Source organism: Aspergillus tanneri (assembly GCF_003426965.1).
Source record: "Aspergillus tanneri strain NIH1004 chromosome Unknown AapTan_2_pilon_pilon_pilon, whole genome shotgun sequence".
NCBI lineage: Eukaryota > Fungi > Ascomycota > Eurotiomycetes > Eurotiales > Aspergillaceae > Aspergillus > Aspergillus tanneri.
This window is the reverse complement of record NW_022984629.1, coordinates 678,345-696,469: the sequence shown is the minus strand read 5'-3', so window position 1 is coordinate 696,469 and position 18,125 is coordinate 678,345. Positions and strand designations below refer to the sequence as shown.

The 18,125-nt window shown below is 45.7% G+C and overlaps 2 protein-coding genes and 1 non-coding gene across 3 annotated transcripts; 2 read left to right on the top strand and 1 right to left on the bottom strand.

The window, feature by feature from the left end:
* Nucleotides 1-1,719: 1,719 nt before the first annotated feature.
* Nucleotides 1,720-6,687, top strand: VPS15 (ubiquitin-binding serine/threonine protein kinase VPS15; the record flags this gene model as incomplete). The annotated part of the gene is made up of 3 exons (XM_033564929.1): nt 1,720-1,933; nt 1,993-2,113; nt 2,160-6,687. The coding sequence occupies 3 exons, from the start codon at nt 1,720-1,722 to the stop codon at nt 6,685-6,687; spliced, it is 4,863 nt and encodes a 1,620-aa protein (XP_033430686.1).
* Nucleotides 6,688-7,702: 1,015 nt separating this feature from the next.
* On the bottom strand, nt 7,703-7,849 carry ATNIH1004_000206. Its single transcript has one exon. It is a non-coding gene; the product is annotated as a tRNA-His (tRNA).
* A 7,005-nt stretch (nt 7,850-14,854) lies between these two features.
* Nucleotides 14,855-17,700, top strand: ATNIH1004_000205 (DENN (AEX-3) domain protein; the record flags this gene model as incomplete). The annotated part of the gene is made up of 2 exons (XM_033564928.1): nt 14,855-15,235; nt 15,322-17,700. The coding sequence occupies 2 exons, from the start codon at nt 14,855-14,857 to the stop codon at nt 17,698-17,700; spliced, it is 2,760 nt and encodes a 919-aa protein (XP_033430685.1).
* Nucleotides 17,701-18,125: the final 425 nt, after the last annotated feature.

Below are 18,125 nucleotides of genomic sequence, written 5' to 3'. Positions count from 1 at the left end.
ACGCCTAATTCGTCATGTAAAGGAGGTAATAAGATTAAAAGGAGGAAATGAGTATAAAGAAGGCCGTACAGGAACTAATACACGAGAGTGGGAGGGTCATCGGCTCAAGGGGAAACTTTCCAAGCGCCAGGATCTACCAGAGGTGATATGAATAGCTTCAATTTGGTTTCTACTTTATAGAAAGGTTGATTTCGAGCTTGTTCCCATATATTTTACTGTGGTGGGAGGCTTACACAGGCTTACAACGCTGAAATTACTAGCGAAAAAAATATTTTGAACACACCTCTGTAGTAACTAGTAGTTAGCGGCCACCCATTCAATAGAACAAAAGCAATCGCTTCCAACAATACACCTGTCTCAGGCCACATACCAGCTCAGCCTACAGGTTACACTGAGACTACTAGCTGTAAGAGCTTGTAGTTATAACACCTAAGAAATATTATTTGAGAAGGCTTCATTGGTCGAGTATTCTGATACATTTTAGCTATATTAGCCCGGTAAGGATTTGCTGCCCAGATGCAACAGTTGTTTTCATTAAAACCAGATTTTGTGACTCCTCATGGAATTGAAAGCGAAGAGGTTGAATGGGCATCAAAACTAATATTATCGCTGAGCACAATCCCAATCCGGAATAGAATTTTCCAACCGGTCGGGATAGATTTGACGATGGTATCTTCTGGGGCTTGCTTAACTTTTCTAGCCAAGAGCCATATTGAAACCTGATTGTGGTAATTGTCAGTCACAATGAAAGTGATTAGGCTTGGGTGAGCATTTCTAATTCAGTGGATTACGTGGTCCAGGATGCAGTAGCATTCACTCTCGCCTCTTTGCTAATTTAGCTATTTGGCTAAATTCTCTGGAGTTTGCCTTCTGGTCTTGACGAATTCAGGGCTACTCTCGGGTATCTGAATCCTGAGACTGCTGAAGGCTAAGAGAAAACCCATTGCGCGCTATAGGCCCAAAGGGAGGCTTTGCAAAATTGGCGGTACAATATTCAAGCCTATATTGCTATATGGGCGTCACTAGGGACTCCAACTATGGAGTGAGCACACTGCCGGCCAGTGAATGAAATAATCGCAGCATAACTGTTTCAATAATATTAAGACTCCCTTTACCACGGAGCTAACATAGTCCGGAGGTGGAAGTGCTCAAAGCCTTAGAAAGCTCACTAATATTTCGCTATTGTCTCGCCAGATAACATAGGAGTGAAGGGTATTACATGCATTTTGAAGGATTTTGAAGGATTTCTCTGATATGCTGCGAAACACAAGGTATTTTAGGCTTGTCGGCTGACCAACATAGGATCGCCAATATTCCGCATTTTGACTGCCCCCCTGAATGGGTTTAGTTGGCTGTATAAATAGAATGGTGGATGTATATATTTTAATCCCGTTAATTAATAAGATAAGTACTTTTAAATACGTATAGAGGTAAAATAAGCACCTAAAGGAAGCGCACAGATGACATGGGTGGTAGAGAATAAGATGAGTGCTAAGTGCGGGTGTCTTCTGTACAGCCGAAAGTTGATGTTCACCGCCCTGTCATGTGGAATTTCCATCATGTGACCATTCCGGGTTCCCCCAAACGCGTCAACGAACTTCATGTTTCTAACGCAACTTGTTTCTCTCACTTGTCTGAGACACTCAGTGGAGACATTTGCAGGATTTGCTTTGATTTATACCACTTCTACAAATCGTGAGATGAAGACACCTCAGCACCATGGGCCAAGGTTATTCCCTTACAACCCTTTCAGCGGGTTCGGCGGGGATCGATATCCCCGAGCTCTCAGATTTGACGTATGAGAAGTCCATGGGTGGCGGTAGGTTCATGAAAAGCATCCGGGCGAGGCACCAAAATGGTCACGTCTTTGTAAAGGTAATCATGAAACCTTATCCTAGCATGAAGCTAGAGCCATATGTCAAGGCTATACTTAGTAGGTTGACCTCCATCAACTATCGGCTTCTATGGGACCACTCTAATGCCTAATTTTAGGGGAACGCAAATTGCTTGCTGATGTCCCAAATGCTTTAAGCTATCAGAGAATATTGGAGACTAGCACAGGTGGATACCTAGTTCGCCAATACATCCATAGTTCTCTTTACGACCGCATGAGGTATGAACCGGGCGCTCCCAGTCAACAATGATTTTAACATCAGCAGCACCCGCCCATTTCCTGAGGAAATTGAAAAAAAGTGGATTGCGTTCCAGCTACTGTGTGCACTCCGTGATTGTCATTCTTTGGACATCTTTCATGGTGACATCAAGACAGAAAATGTCCTAGTCACTTCATGGAATTGGCTCTACCTTTCAGATTTCTCATCATCTTTCAAACCAACCTTTCTGCCAGAAGACAACCCTGCTGACTTTTCATTCTACTTTGACACATCTGGGCGACGGACCTGCTATCTTGCACCTGAGAGGTTTCTAGAGGCCGGTGAAGAGCCAGGAAGCAGAAATGTCAACTGGGCTATGGATATATTCAGCGCCGGTTGTGTCATCGCCGAGTTATTCCTGGAATCACCAATATTCACATTGAGCCAGATATACAAATATCGGAGAGGCGAATACAGCCCAGAACACAGCCAGTTGATTAAGGTTGAAGACCCTGAAATTCGAGCTTTAATCCTGCACATGATTCAACTTGAGCCGGAGTCGAGATACTCGGCGGAAGAGTATTTGAATTTCTGGAAGAATAAAGCTTTTCCGGAATATTTTTATAGCTTTCTTCATCAGTATATGTCTCTTATGACCGACCCTTCCTCAGGCAGAGCCCAAGTCGAAGCTGAATCAGCCAACAGGGGCGAGGCTGATGACAGGATAGAGCGAGTTTATCTTGACTTTGATAAGATATCTTTTTTTTTGGGCACGTCACCTAGGACCGAAAACAAAAATTCCAGTTATCCTACCTCCAAGCTCACCGGTAACACTTTCCCTATTCATCTTGATTTACCCCATTATGGGCATCAAGTCTCAACATCTCAGCTACAAGCAGACGATGGTGTGTTGATCTTCCTGACACTTGTTGTATCTAATCTTCGCAACACTTCCAAGTCGTCGGCGCGAATCAAGGCTTGTGACATTCTTCTTGCTTTTGCCGAGAGACTGTCGGATGAAGCGAAGTTAGATCGCATTCTTCCATACATAATGATTCTTCTCAGCGATCACACAGATTCTGTAAAGATTGCTGCCATTCGCACTCTCGCACAGCTACTGGAAATGGTCCATGTAGTCTCGCCAGTCAATGCGTATCTCTTCCCGGAGTACATTTTTCCAAGGCTACAGCTCTTTGTTCCTAGTGCCAATTCAAATCCTAGTCCCTTGGTCCGTGCCGCTTATGCGTCTTGCATTGCGTCCCTGGCACAATCTTCACTTCGGTTTTTGGATATGATTCAGGCATTGCGCTCGGATACCCGTCTGTCGGCCCTAATTCCTGCTGGGTCTGAGCCGGGATGGACTGAAGATGCCACATATCATAACCTTTATGATGTCGCACGAGTTGATCTCCTTGACTATTTTGAAGCACACACCAAAGCTCTTTTGACCGATAACGATGCATCCGTTCGTCGAGCCTTCCTTGGCTCTGTCTCCAGTTTATGTGTGTTTTTCGGTAACTTGAAAACCAACGAGGTAATCTTAAGTCACCTGAACACGTATTTAAACGATCGCGATTGGATTTTAAAATGTGCCTTTTTCGAGGCAGTAATTGGTGTTGCTGCTTACGTCGGGAGCACATGTCTGGAGCAGTACATTCTACCTTTAATGATTCAGTCGATGACTGATCCGGAGGAATTTGTTGTGGAAAGAGTACTTCGATCCCTTGCTGCAATGGCTGGTATGGGTCTTTTTCAACGATCAACGACATGGGATTTGCTGCACATTACAGTACGCTTCATGATCCATCCCAATTCGTGGATCCGGGAAGCAGCAGTGACTTTTGTTGTCAATTCGACGAAGTATTTGTCTATGGCCGACAAATACTCTATAGTTACCCCACTTATTCGACCTTTCATCAAGGTTAATATTGTGGATTTCTCTGAGGGTGGCATGCTCGATGCACTTAAAAGACCACTTTCCAGAAGCGTGTATGAATTGGCCTTGGTCTGGGCGGCCAAAACTGAAAAGGGCGTGTTCTGGAAGGCTGCGACTCGTGATGGCATGTTTAACCTAAACGCAGCCGAAGGTGTACTTTCCCGAGGCCAAAAATTTGCAGCTTACTCTTTGGGCGCACAGCCCAAGAATGAGGAAGATGAGCAGTGGCTATCCCGACTGAGGAATATAGGGATGGGTTCGGATGACGAAGCCAAATTTGTCGCTCTCAGAGAATACATTTGGAGAGTATCGTTGCGTCAGGGAAAGAATTTAGATACTGGATTGTCTCCCTTAAACAACGTTATTACTTTGACTCAGTACGACGTCACTCCCCAAACAGTGTTCTTTGACAAAAACCAGAATGTCAGACCACGCAAGGACCCGTTGGACAAAGACAACCCCGAAGACAATGCAGCAGGAGAGCGCAAACCACACACTATTACTGATGCGCTTCTTGATGCTTCAACCACAATAGACAATGCATCAAATAATGGTCGAAAACATTTACGAACGCGAAGTCAATTACAGGAGACGGCAGCCGTTTCAATAACTCCGCGACAGCAAGCTCTAGACACTGTTCGAGTCGCAGAACACCCTGCAGGGTCGTCGCCAATAGCGTCGTCGCCAAGTGCTGCTGCCCCTGGATCAAGGCCCCCGTCACCTCCTAGCTCAGACACCGAACAGAGGATTTCTGGCGACAGGGAAAGCTCAGGGCCAGATACCTCATCCACGCCAACCGACGCAGAAAACCCAATTATAAAGAAATTGGCTACTGGTGTTCAAAGAAAGCCCAGCGCTATAGGCCTACTTAACCGCAAAGAGTCGTTCAAAGCTTTTGCAGAGACAAGTACGAGCTCAGCGAATGCATTTGGCAAAGTGGACATCCCCTCCCAAAGAGAAACATCACAGCCGCCTATCCTTTCTACACCACATGAAAGAATTACCCTCGACCACAAACCGCGGCGCTACCATGCTAATCATTCCTATAGTGGAGACGATCCTGCAATTCTCAAAATGCTTGATTCAGTTTTCGCAGAGAACTATCCCACAGACCTTTTCGACCTCGGCCCCTATGTCAAAGAGATAGACACCAGGCAGCCAATAAAGAACGCTAGTGGCGACGATTTACATAAAGTCTGGAAACCAGTAGGAGAACCGGTCGCCGTTTTTGGAGAACATCGTGGCTCCGTAAATAGGGTTCTACCAGCTCCAGACCACGCATTTTTTATTACTGCCTCAGATGACGGCACTGTAAAAATCTGGGATACAACCCGTCTAGAGAAAAATCTGACACCACGGTCTCGCCAGACATACCGCCATTCTACTGAAGCCAAAGTGAAGACATTGGCCTTTGTTGAAAATACGCACACGTTTATCAGTGGCGCTACTGATGGGAGCATTCACGCTGTCAAGGTCGATTACCACAATGTCAATGAAACCATTCGATACGGAAAACTCCAACTTGTACGCGAGTATCAACTACAGGCGACCGATGACGGAACTGTGGAATACGCTGTCTGGATGGAACACTTCCGAGTAGATGCCCAATCAACGCTCCTCGTCGCAACAAACACATGCCGTGTTCTCGCTTTGGACATGAAGACCATGCTTCCTGTTTATTCGCTGCAAAATCCTGTTCACCATGGGACGCCCACCACATTTTGTTGCGACCGAAAACACAACTGGCTTCTTATAGGCACTACCCATGGCATCCTTGATCTCTGGGACCTTCGCTTCCGTGTACAATTAAAAGCATGGGGACTTACTGGATCCAGTATCATCCATAGGCTCCAGGTTCACCCAACCAAAGGACGTGGGCGATGGGTCTGTGTTTCTTCTAGCGGTAGCCATGGCAACGAAATCACAGTCTGGGATATAGAGAAGGTCCGCTGTCGAGAAGTATACCGCGCAGATTCGCTTGGTATCGGCACCTCAGTCGCTAACGGGAGTCATCTCAGCCCTCACGGCGAAGATACCAAGGCAAAACCGGCGTATGTGAGTCCTAAAGACTATGAGGCGTGGCACGTCGAGGGCGATCGACCCGAAGGGATGCTGAGTCGGTTTGCAACAGAAGGACCGGCGTCCGGCCCTGTTGAACAAGCATCTGGACCCTCCCCATCTAGCGTGCCGGCGGGCATATGCACATTCGCCGTGGGGTTTGACTCTCCCGAAGATGGTAAGGATAATAGTACGCGATGCGGGTTTATAGTTTCCGCGGGGAGTGATCGAAAGATTCGTTTCTGGGACCTGTCCCGGCCAGAATTATCATCAATTGTTAGTGGTCTTGATGCTGTCTCAGACGGCGCAGCGACTGGGAAGCCACGGTACGAGTTGTCACAGCCATGGTCATCTCTCTTAGTGACCACCGAGCATCTACCCAGTTCTGGCGCCAGCTCCGCCGCTACAGGAGCAAGTGGGAAGAGTGCTAGTCGAAAGGGAGGCAGTAGCAGGCTACCTCGCAGTACCGTGATTAGCCTGCAGCAGCAACAGCTGCTGAAATGCCATTTGGATTTTATCCAGGATGTTGCGATGCTGCGAGCTCCGTATGGCATGGTTGTCAGTGTCGATCGCGCCGGGATGGTCTATGTTTTCCAGTGATCCTGGTGAGATACTGTGAATTTGTCGAATCAGGACAGATCAACGAATATCTAATGTAGTATGTTCTGAAATTTCACTGGCCTTAGTTGGGTTGTTTCCTTGTGTAGTTCTCATTCAGTGTCAAGCTCTAACAGTTTGATACTCATCTGTATCGGCTTGCAGATGTTTAAGCAATTAGTGTCACTGCGTGGGTTTTGCATAATCTATTACCTAGTGTTCTTATACAGCCTGATCATCTCCAACGAGGCTCACTGTCCTTTCATGAGGCAAAATAAGCGATCTTCAATGGGCGTCTGAGAACCGTAGATAGTACGTGTAGTTCAGAACTAATAGTAGTACAGAATCTAACTTACACAACTTTACCAGGGTGACTAACCGCTCGGCCCTCCATCCATCTACATAATTATCTATGTATGCAATATCTCTACCAAACCTACACATTATACAATGAAAATATGATTGCTTTAAATCTCTCTATGATAGATCTAAATTATATCATATGACGATATTTAGCCAATCACCTGATTCCTACTACGATTCCGACCCTGGCACTGAATCTGATACTGAACCTGCTGCACTTAATCGGTTTCCCTAGCCCACCTCCTCTATAATTCCGAGCATAGGCGCAAGCAAGACCGAGCGGCACGGCGAGCTCGTGGCGTGGCCGCGGAGGTGGTGGGGCCGGTCCAATTTGTATAAACTGATCTAGAGCATGAAATGCATGTTAGTCAAGTTTTACTGTCTTCTGAGAGATTCAAACCCTTCAGAAGTGGTCGAGCCCCTCCGGGTTAGGGGGCAGATGTGTAGTAGGCAAGGAAGTAACTGTTTTTGGTTTCGAAACCGGCAGAATTCTGTGTATGGGAATAGTGAATGGGCATACAACTAGCACACTATATTTTAGACCGATCTTAGTTGGCTAAACATAACACACGTTATAGGTGCCAGTGTCTCTAAACAAAGTAGTGACGGTCTATATAGGGAGAGTACTGTCGAAAGAGATAGTAGACAAAAAAAATGACAAGGACGGGATTCGAACCCGCGCGATCTCTCATTAGTGTTTCGGAAGTTCCTACTGTGATGGGGGTTAGTAATCAATATACTCAGTAATAAGCTGTCAGTGTTAACTCACAAACTAACGCCATAACCACTCGGCCACCTTGCCTTATACAGGGTTGTTTTACTAATTTGGACTTATCTGGACTTTTTCAATAAATGACAAATAAGGACCGCAGAAGGAAATCTAGGTGTTATTCCAGAATCCAGCATAAGAACAAGTGGAATGGATTTCCGTGCTTTACGATTAATATCGGCAAATATTTAAGTCAGAAAAAATTCCCATTTCCCGACATAAACAACTATACCCATATAGCCTGGATTTTAGTCCACCGTCCACAAAGACCATATGGATTTGTGAGGCAGATTCATAGTTATTAGACACTCGGGTGAGGCTCCAGTCACACAGATACTACAGAGTACAAGAGTGCAATGATATATTGGACAAATCCGGGGCCGGAGGTATGGTAGTATGGTAGCCTGGGGATATTTGGGGGTTAGGAATGAGAAAGTAACGTAAGATGGTGGGATAGAGCTGCTTCTTATCAAGCTTTTTAGGAAGCTTTCCGGTGCCACAGGGGTAGGCGGCGAAGTGGTATTTGGGTGATAATATACTATATTTGGTTGAGAGCTCATGCCCCTATATATATAAATATATTCAGGACAAGCCGGGAGAATACTTGCACTTGGGGCTGAGACTTGAAAGGGATATCTGTCCAGTCTTCTACGCTAATATTATATTTTTTTTTTTTTTTTTTTTTTTTTTCAGCGCCTTGTGAATATGGAATATCATCAAAGCTTTCAATGGCGTTTATATAAAAATGCGCAGCCATTCGGTCGCTATGGTTGGGATTGTTGGACAGGAGTCCGGATATTGTCGCTTACCTGCCCTTTGGTCTTGTATGAGCTAGGCCTCCTATTATTTGGTCTAAGTACAGGATCTTACCAAGGTACCACGGAGATAGGGATAGAATTCATAGAGAACATATTATTGTTATTGTCTCCCGTATACGTAAGAATATTAAGGGGTACATGATTATAACACCTAATATAGTTTATAGACATGTCTGTTTCCTTCTGAGAGTTTGAGACAGCCCAGAACTTTGGAGAAAATTACCTTTATCATAAGTTAGCTGTGGTCAGTGCAAGTCCAGACAATAATGTGGAAAAGGTAAAAATTTATATTTCATAATCAGGAACGTACTTTATATATTTATTGGCTATATAAGGACAGCATCGTCTATGGTATCATTAAGATAGAGAGTAGCTCAGTACTACACTCTTAACCAGTACATGTAATATTGCTCTATAGCTATACAGAATGGGAGTGGTTTCATCTAGTATTTATAACACTAAACCGTAGGATGAATAGTATTGGGTTACTGGTATCGCTGCCCCCGAAGCCTTATGCAGCTTATATCTACTCCGTAAGCTATATCGTCATAATATACAATATAATTACTCTATCAACCAGTTTAAAGCGAGCAAAATCAATCGATGTTGGCTACGGGTGACTCCTGAACATACAAATTCTTGGGGAATAGAGAACACATTGGCAAATTCACGCAATAGTACAGGACATCCCATTGGATAGGTGATTTCACAGTAGCCAAGCTAGGAAGTAAGGCTGCTGTTACGGGCCCCAAGGGCCCTTGTCTTAAACCTGAATGCAAGGGGCGGGTTGCTATAGTTAAAGCCACCACTGAGAATATATCTGGAAGTAAAATTTGGAGAGCAGCAACGCTGGGAAAGGAGCGAACGAACTTTAAATATTGAAACAGTAGTCCTTGGACCCCGTCACATTGTATGTATTAATGTTCTTGTTGCGTGGTTTTGGGAGGGTCCTTTGTCTTTTTACCTTTTTACTCTAGCGATAATCTGTAATAAGTGTACAGTCGAGTATAGAGTACGTCGAGTACAACCAATACTGTGCTGCCTCGTATATGCCAACGCCAACTTTGTACATTATGTATCTGTTAGGTGTGGGTGTGTCACCTAACATTATAGTGAGCTACTATATAAGGGGCTCAGGAATGGATCAGATATAGTGGTCTTTGGTCCAGTGGAATAGTTAAGATCCTGAGGTTGGGGCTATAACAGTATCTATATGACAAGAACTACACTATGCTAGGCTGGATTAATCCAGACCAGATGTTTTGCCCTCGCACAGAACCCAATGTAAAACCTAAGGAATATACTCCACCGGGAAATACTATCTACAACCTGTGCGACAAATAGTCATCACATTGAGTACAGAGCCACAATCACAATATTTACATTAAAACTCATCCGGTCGGTCGGCACCTATAGATTTTTATAGAGAAGAGACTTTGGCACGATTGTGCGTGACATTTTGATGAGGTATGCTGATGAGTGATATCTCTCGATAGCTACAGGAAAGTAAAGTAAGGCTAGATAATTATTGCTGTCTTCAAAGCAAACTTGAATTAAATGAAGTTACACCCAGTTTCAACCAAAGCAAAACCGCCAGATATTCATAGCAAACTGCCACACTTCAAGTGAGTCTTCCGTGATCTGTCTCTTTGCGTCCTCCAGAGGTTCAAATCTCCCTATCCCTGCCAGGAATCTCCACGGAGCTAGCTCTCCTCTTAGATATAAGATATTTTACATGGGAGAAGGTCTAGAAAAGGACTTACAGTTCCTTAGAGTCTCGATTGTAAAGTAGATTCCCGGTGTCGCCAGTCACAAATTCCCAGCCATTTTGACTCTATGCCCTAAGCATGACCATCAGTTTCGAGCCGCTACATTTCACTATTCTGCAAAAGACCACAAGAGCACCTACTCCAAAATACTGTTCAACTGTACTTTGATATTCAAGATCTCCGAGTCACTCAAGTCATAGACTTGGTCCAAAACTGTACCCGGCAACTTGGTCATAGCGATAAGATAGAGATATCCTCCAGGGTATTCCAACTTATGAGTCTGCCTTTCCTCATCGGAACCCCGAAGCAGGGGCGTTCTCGGGTTGTGCTGGCCAATGCATTCTTCAAGAGTACGTACTTATCTGTGAAAAATCCTCCGAGCCGCCTCAACAACATGGTCTTGCTCTTGAGAAGGGGTGATTAAGGTAAGGTTGCGCCTCATTTCAGGCTAGAAAGACAGCATTATATGTAAAAGAATGATTATACATACTAGACATGCATTTTAACCACCACCAGGAGCAAATCGCCTACGCGTTTGACGGCCATGCGCTCGTTGAGTTCATGAATGCATTTTTAGGATAAGAGCTATAGGAGAAGATAAGAGACTTCCTGCATCCGAATTTCTGTCTGCTGAAACTTCAGCAATGTCGCATCTCTAAGCGGTCCTGCCATGGCTACAAGTTGATTGTAGCATATTTGAGGGTTGATGTTACTCGCTTATGAATGGGAAGGTAGCGTCAGGGTTTCTATTGAATTGATTTTCTGCGTAGGTATGATGTTACCCAACAACAGATCTAGGAAACCGTTATAGTTCAATGGAAGGAGCGAAGCCATTTTGTATTCGCTCTCTTAATGTCACAGGCTGAACCTGTAACATACTATATAGGGCGCTAGATGCGACTGATCGAAGATCAGTCGTCTTGTACCTTTTTATATGGTCAAGTGGTTTTATCTCTACTAGCGCAGAGACAACCAAACCATCACACTTAAGCCTTATTCAAGGGATTATTCATCGGTCGATAATGTTGACAAGAGTGCGACTCAACTTTGTGCTATCGTTTTCAATAAACTTTAAGATTGCCTGTCATACTGAATAATTCATATACTTTGGAGAGTTTAGTAAATATGTTTTTTGAATGCTCTTATACTTATAATACACATGAATAAAATATCCAAGTTTATATAGAGTAGTACACAATTCCTAGTTAATAGAACAAAACCTTATCTCCTTTTTCCAGGACATAGGAATGTCTGTACGGAGAATACCCAGAAGAGGTAGTATATATTAGAAGTGGATGTAGGATACGGTGAGTATCTAGTCAAAGAAATTACAGCCAAGGACAGCTTAAAATACAGTATACCATTCCATTATTTGATTTCACGATTGGACGGATCGCCTCCACTGACTATCCCTATCGCGGAACTTGAGCTGAATCCCGTACATTCGATTTGCCCCATAGATGAGCTCCAAATGGGATTCCCGTCGTAGAACCATGGAAACATCCCATCAGTTTCCGTACATTATATTATATTAAATTAAAAATTAATAATTAATATTGTCCGGACAATATAACTAGAAATGCAACGTGCAAAATTGCAGACGTTCCAGTAATTACAGACTGCCGCGAATGTGCGATTAGATACATCATAATTAAGGCCGCTCGATCTGGATGTGGTCCCCATTCCCGTGGGAGTGAGGGGTTAATATGTATGGCAGCGGAGGATTATGTCAATCTTATTTGTCTCGAGATTGGAACGGCAATAACTGGTTGGGTGGCGAGCCTTCAGTTCGAAGGGTACGGAGTAGGCATGGTGGAGCCGGCAGAAGGCAAACGCGTCGAGCAGGTGATTTTTCATGACCACAGTCATAAGAGTATTTGGGTGATACTCAGTCGTTGACTTAACAATCGGTAGAGATGATTAGACCTTCTAGAGTTATGATACTATTAGGGCGGGGAAATCAAACAACAATAAACTTGTTCAATGTTGAGAAATATTCCGAGGGTACCTGCATACACTGTTTAAGTTTTTTTGTCGTACACAGGGGCTCTACGAAATAGGTAGTAAGTTCGGTCGCCTTCATGAGCAATGTAAGACCTACTAAGATAAAGGCCATCCCTTCTGCCAATTTATATTCCACGCTTCTAGAGTATGTTAGCCATCGCAGTCCATCAGCTACTGATCCCCGAAGATATACTTGAAGCATCCTAAGTTCAGATATATTTTTATTATAAACTGTAATTTGTTATTTGTACATTATTAAACAGGAAAGTGTGGATTAACTGTAGAAACTATATTAGTTATTGCAGAGTTTAGCGTAGCATTTATATAGGATATTATGTTGCAGAGTGACTGGTTATATACATTCAAGTGCTTGTATAAAGATTCGGAAATTTTAGAAAATGCAGGCCAGGGATTGAAATACTGATCATCCTCCGCGGGATCCTGTCGCTGCCAGACATTTGTTTGACTGGCTGGCCAGCTTGACACACTCTCTAGGCAAGGGACGGGCTGACAAACTAGATAACATCTATAGGCAAGAATATAGTGGACTGTTTAACGGCAAAGAAGAAAGGGAAGAAGTGAAGAGGAAAAGAGAAAAAGCCAGGTCTGGAGTGAGATTGATTTGATTTCGAGTGATCTTAAATTGTCGCTATCCCTGTCGCGCTGGTCAGGCGGAAACTCAATTCCCGTGCAGATAAGCAGGACCAGAACTTTATTCCAGTCGGCTCGGGCGTATTTGTCCGTACTACGGAAGTTTATCAATCCTAGAAATCGCTCAAGGTCCATCCAAATGACAACTGACAAGAATCTTCAGTTTTGGAGTCATGATATCATGATAGGAAAGGCAGCGGATTCAAAGCGAACCAAGCCGCAATTTTCGGGTTGGGATCGCAACAGGCAGCACAAACGAGTGGGTTGTTATGGGCTCTGCCGTTTGTCAGCATTGTTTTTATCAAGGAGCTACCTAAAGAGTAGGTAACTATGTATGGGCATTGTTGTTTCATCTCCTTGTACGGAGTAGTACGGGTCATACGTGGCAGTCTGTACCTAAGAAACTTTGGCAAGATTTGTCATTTTTCTTTTCTCTCCTGGACTTGCCCACCGAAAAAGAAGACCAGGGCCATAAAAAAAAAAAAAGGCCAAGGCTCGTGGAAGATCCATTATCGCGTGGGACTTCCGAAACATCCATGGAGTTTAGGCCCATTCGGAGTTAGTCACAGCTACTCCTGTCTTACCTAGAGAAATTCAGAGCGCACTTAACTGAGTCCATGATAGATATTTGTTAGGATCATATTATTTATTCTTAGCTTAATAAGGTATCCTATCATAACTATTAGCCTTGCTAGGATCCGTCTAGGGAGGTCCGGCTAGTTCCAGAACGGCAGAAAATTAGAATGCTCACGGGTGAAGAGCTTCCTCCCCGCACTGGCGCAAGGAACCTCCGAGGACTGGCAATCCCTCCCTGGACTAAGTCCACGAAGTCATACAATGGGCTAGTTGGCAACTGCACTGGTGGCTGCGAGGATAATTGACTACCAGAGGTATGGAGTAATGCCATCCATGTCTTTTTCATAACAAACGGATACCTAATATAAATAAGAAAATATATGGCACGCCTACATGCTGCTCATCCCGTCCCTGACTAGCTGCTGCCCACCAGCGCAGGAACAGAACAAACGGCTCCGGCGCTTAGTGCCCCCCATCAGGTACAGTACTTTCTTACGGTACTCCACGTACGGTCCGGTCATGTAATAATAGGAATAATACGCCCTGCTAAGCACCCCCTTTACCTACTCTGTGAGGGAGCTTGCTCTTCAGGGTCAAGATCAACTCCCTAATATTCTCGTTCTCTTCTCTCCTCTTCTCTTCCCTTTCTTCTTCCCTTTCTTCTTCCCTTCTCTCGCTTTCTTTTTCCCCGTCCCTGTCCCTCCCTCCTCCTCTCCCCTCCCGCTTCTGGCTTCGTTCCGTCCTTTCTTCCGCAAAGCAGAGAGACAGCTTCCGCACTCCAGCATATCTTCTGAATCGATTACCTCTTAAAGGCGTGTGGTGGAGTATGGGAGATGCTCATCGTGTCAATTCTCAGGCAGTAGTTGTACACGACTCAATCCATGTCTAATTAACTCCCGTTACAGCGAGCTGCCTTTGATGCTCTTTAACCCTCTTGTATCCGCTTATTCGTCCGTCTTTTATTTACTGCCTGCCACCGTACTCGAGCAGCGCAACAGTTGCTTGCGGATGTCCTTGATCTCCAGCTGGAATATACCCGACATTTTACCACTTTGCGTTTCTTTCTTTTCAGGGGCAGAAACAAAAATAGCTCCTAATACGTCAGGCATTGAGGGCCATCGGTTGACAAGCCAAACACAACGACGTCAAAATCTATATATATCGTACTCAAATCCACTAATCTTGACATTCCTGACCATCCCTGATTATCAACCGCCACTATGGGTCCGTCTTTGAGAGATCACTCGTCCCATACCCGGCCATCCACTCGCGACCGACCGTCGACCCGCGATCAAGGAGAAAATTCGCTGGTCGTTCCTAGCCGCACCTCCTCGCTTCACTCCCGCATCACACAACCTATCCCTTCACAAACCAATACTAAGCCCTCCCAGAGGACGCCCAAAACCCTCACTCATGCCTACATGGTATGCGGTGTGGGCCGTGAGCCCTCACAATGGGTCAAGGCTCCCACCCCTTCGCAGGGAAAGATCGGACATATGAAAGGGGCTGTGGGCCAGTTTTGGTTACCGGAAATCTTGGGGAGCAGCCCCCGCTTGGAACAAGACAATGAGATTGCTAAGTCCTTGCATTCCGCCATGAGGGTGTGTACAATCCAATTAGTTGCAGTTTCGTGCGGAGCACACGAAACATCCGTTGAAAGAGCATTTCAAACTGACAGTATGAACAGGCCTGTTTCCCTCACGACGTTGAGATCTGTACCGGCAAGAGTCAACCCCACTGTGTACATCACGCCTTCGTCTTACAGCAGGATTCTTCCCACACTCTCTACGGAATTGCGCTGCGTGTGTGGTCGCGAGCTGACGACAAGCGTGCCGAAACCATTCGCGAACTCCGCAAGAAGACGGAACCTGATTTCTATGATAACCCCGAAGAAACCTACTGGATCCCGTACTGCTTGAGCTTTCTCTCGAGATATCCCCTCTATGATTTACTGGGCGATTATCTCCGGGGTATGTGGATTCACTGGAACAAAGCCACCAACCTTTTCCACGCGGAGGAGGTATCGCGAATTCTGAGCTTCCCTGCGCCGAGACTGAACGATCTTGTTAGAATTGATATGAAAGATTATGCTCTATGCTATCAGTTCCCATCATCCCCTACAGGTTTCCAAAACTTCTCCATGTGGCCTCTATTCACCTGTTTGTCTATCCCCAACATTGTGGGCGTTGTTGAGGCTGCTGTTTCACCTACCCGCCGTATCATCTTCGTCAGTCACTACCCCGCAATGCTCACCATTGCTGCCGAAACAATCCGGTACTGTGTTCGGATATACGAATGGAGCGGCTTATACGTGCCGGTGGTTCATGCCCGTCATATCAAGGATCTGGTCCAAGAACCTGGCCCTTACATACTTGGCGTCACAGCTGAGTGCCGAACCTTGTTCAATGCCCCCTCCGATGCTTTAGTTGTTGATTTGGACCGCAACTTTGTTCTCACGTCAAGCCCGCCAAATGTTCTCAACCCAGGGCAACGGACAAAATTCATCAACCGGTTGACGCAGTCATTGAACGGGGATGTCTCGCCCTCTGGGGTTCCGAACCATCTCCGATCTGCATATGCTGGTGGCAAGCTGATCCCAGCGGGCCAGATCATTGTGATGAGAGGCGAGGTCGAAAGTATCCAAGAACCGCAGTGGTGGAACCAGGATGCGGTGATGAGCGTCATGGACCATGTGTGCGAGAAATTGGGACGCAACACCGGCATGAAGGCAATCTTTGGAGGCTCTGTGAAGAAGCCCCTGATGACCAAGGTTTCTATGCGCCACCTCAATGAAATCGTGCGGGAGCGGAACCAATATTCGCGGGATGCTATGGAGGCTTGGCAAGACTTCATCAACCTGAAGGGCCGTATGGACACTGAGTTGAGCAAGGTCACCAAGCGTAACAACTTTCTGGTTGAAGAGCTGGAGACATGGAAGCAACAATTTCTCAAATTCCAAGCTTTTGCTGAGCAGCTCACTAAGGAGACCTCGGAGCTTAAGGGCAAGATTGAGAACCACAAGCGTGAGAACCGCCGTCTTACTGGTCTCATTGACCAGCAAAAGGACGACGTAGCCCGCCTCACTCTCCGCCTATCTGGAACGGAGAAGCAGCGGGATGACGCCCTGGAGGCGCTGGTTCTCCAGCAGGAGATTGCGGAAGAGCTGGAGCGCGAGAGGAAGCGCAACCAGAAGGAACTCACATCACTGCAGCATGACAATGCTAATCTCAGTCGGCAGCGTGATGAGGCCCAGCGGGTGGTTCTCCACCTTCGCAGCCTTATCAATGGTCAAACCCACCACATGGAACACATTGTTCGCTCTATTGGTAGCTCTGCTGAGCTTTCCGAGTTGATCAAACAGGAAGCTGCCGAGGAGAAGGCTGCTGAGGAGAAGGCTACCCAGACTGTCAACTCGGGCGAGCAAATTGCAGAACTTAAGGAAGCTAACAGTTCTCGATCTGAAGTTAGTGACTCTGCGAAAGGAGTTTTGAGGGATATGAGCCCAGAACTGGAGCAGCATCTATTGAACCTTGGTAAAGGGAATAACCGTCTCGCTCGTCTAAGCATTACTGATGTGGCAGATCGCTACCTACGGGACAAGACCGATGCGATCTCGGACATCATCCGCAGCATCAGCGATCAGTGTGCCGCTGCTGTGGAGGGTCTCCACCTGGCCCAAGATGCGGAGGATGATATTGAGGAGCCCAGTAAGATCGCTCGGGATGGAAGCCGCCTAGCCCCTGGTGATGAGCAACGCGAGGGCAGCGAGATGGGGGATGGAGACAACTCCCTGCATCCCGATAACAGGCACTCCAGTGTTCCTCCTACACCGGACCTAGTTCATAACCGGTCAAGCACGTCGATGTCAATGGTCAGCAGCTCGACCTTCCCGGAAAGGTCGAGTCAGCAGTATGGGCCCGGCGAGATCCCGACTCGGATAGTCGAAGACGACGATGAGCATGCTCATGACTCAGAAGGCCTTGATGACCAGACTGAGACGGGCACTATTTCCAAGCAGGCGAGTGAGGACCTCATGCGGTCGAGCACTTCCCGACTAGTTGCATGATTGCGCCATCGATTTGATGCTGCAACGCTTAGTTTGGACGACTCTTGACACGACATCTGCTCTCTCAAAACAGATTTCAGAGTTTGAGCGAATTGTGCGATCGCTTTTTCTTTTTGACCTTTTGGACGTTCTATCCTTATAGTTGGATATTCCCACTACTGCTTTTGGGGGTTGTTGGAGACCACTTATTTGACATCTTACTTTTCTTTATCCTTTTATCGAGGAATATTGATCCTTTAGTCTATTTTATTTCTAGGTGGTCGACTGATTACCGTTTTCTTATTTTATCCTCTGTTTGGTACCTTTCTCTTCTCCAAGGCGTTAGATCTTGGCCTCTTGTGGCATCCAACCTAAATCCTCATTCCTTTGACTTTCTTGTCACCCGGATATTCCCTTTGTCTATAGTTTCTGGAATCGGGGCTGCT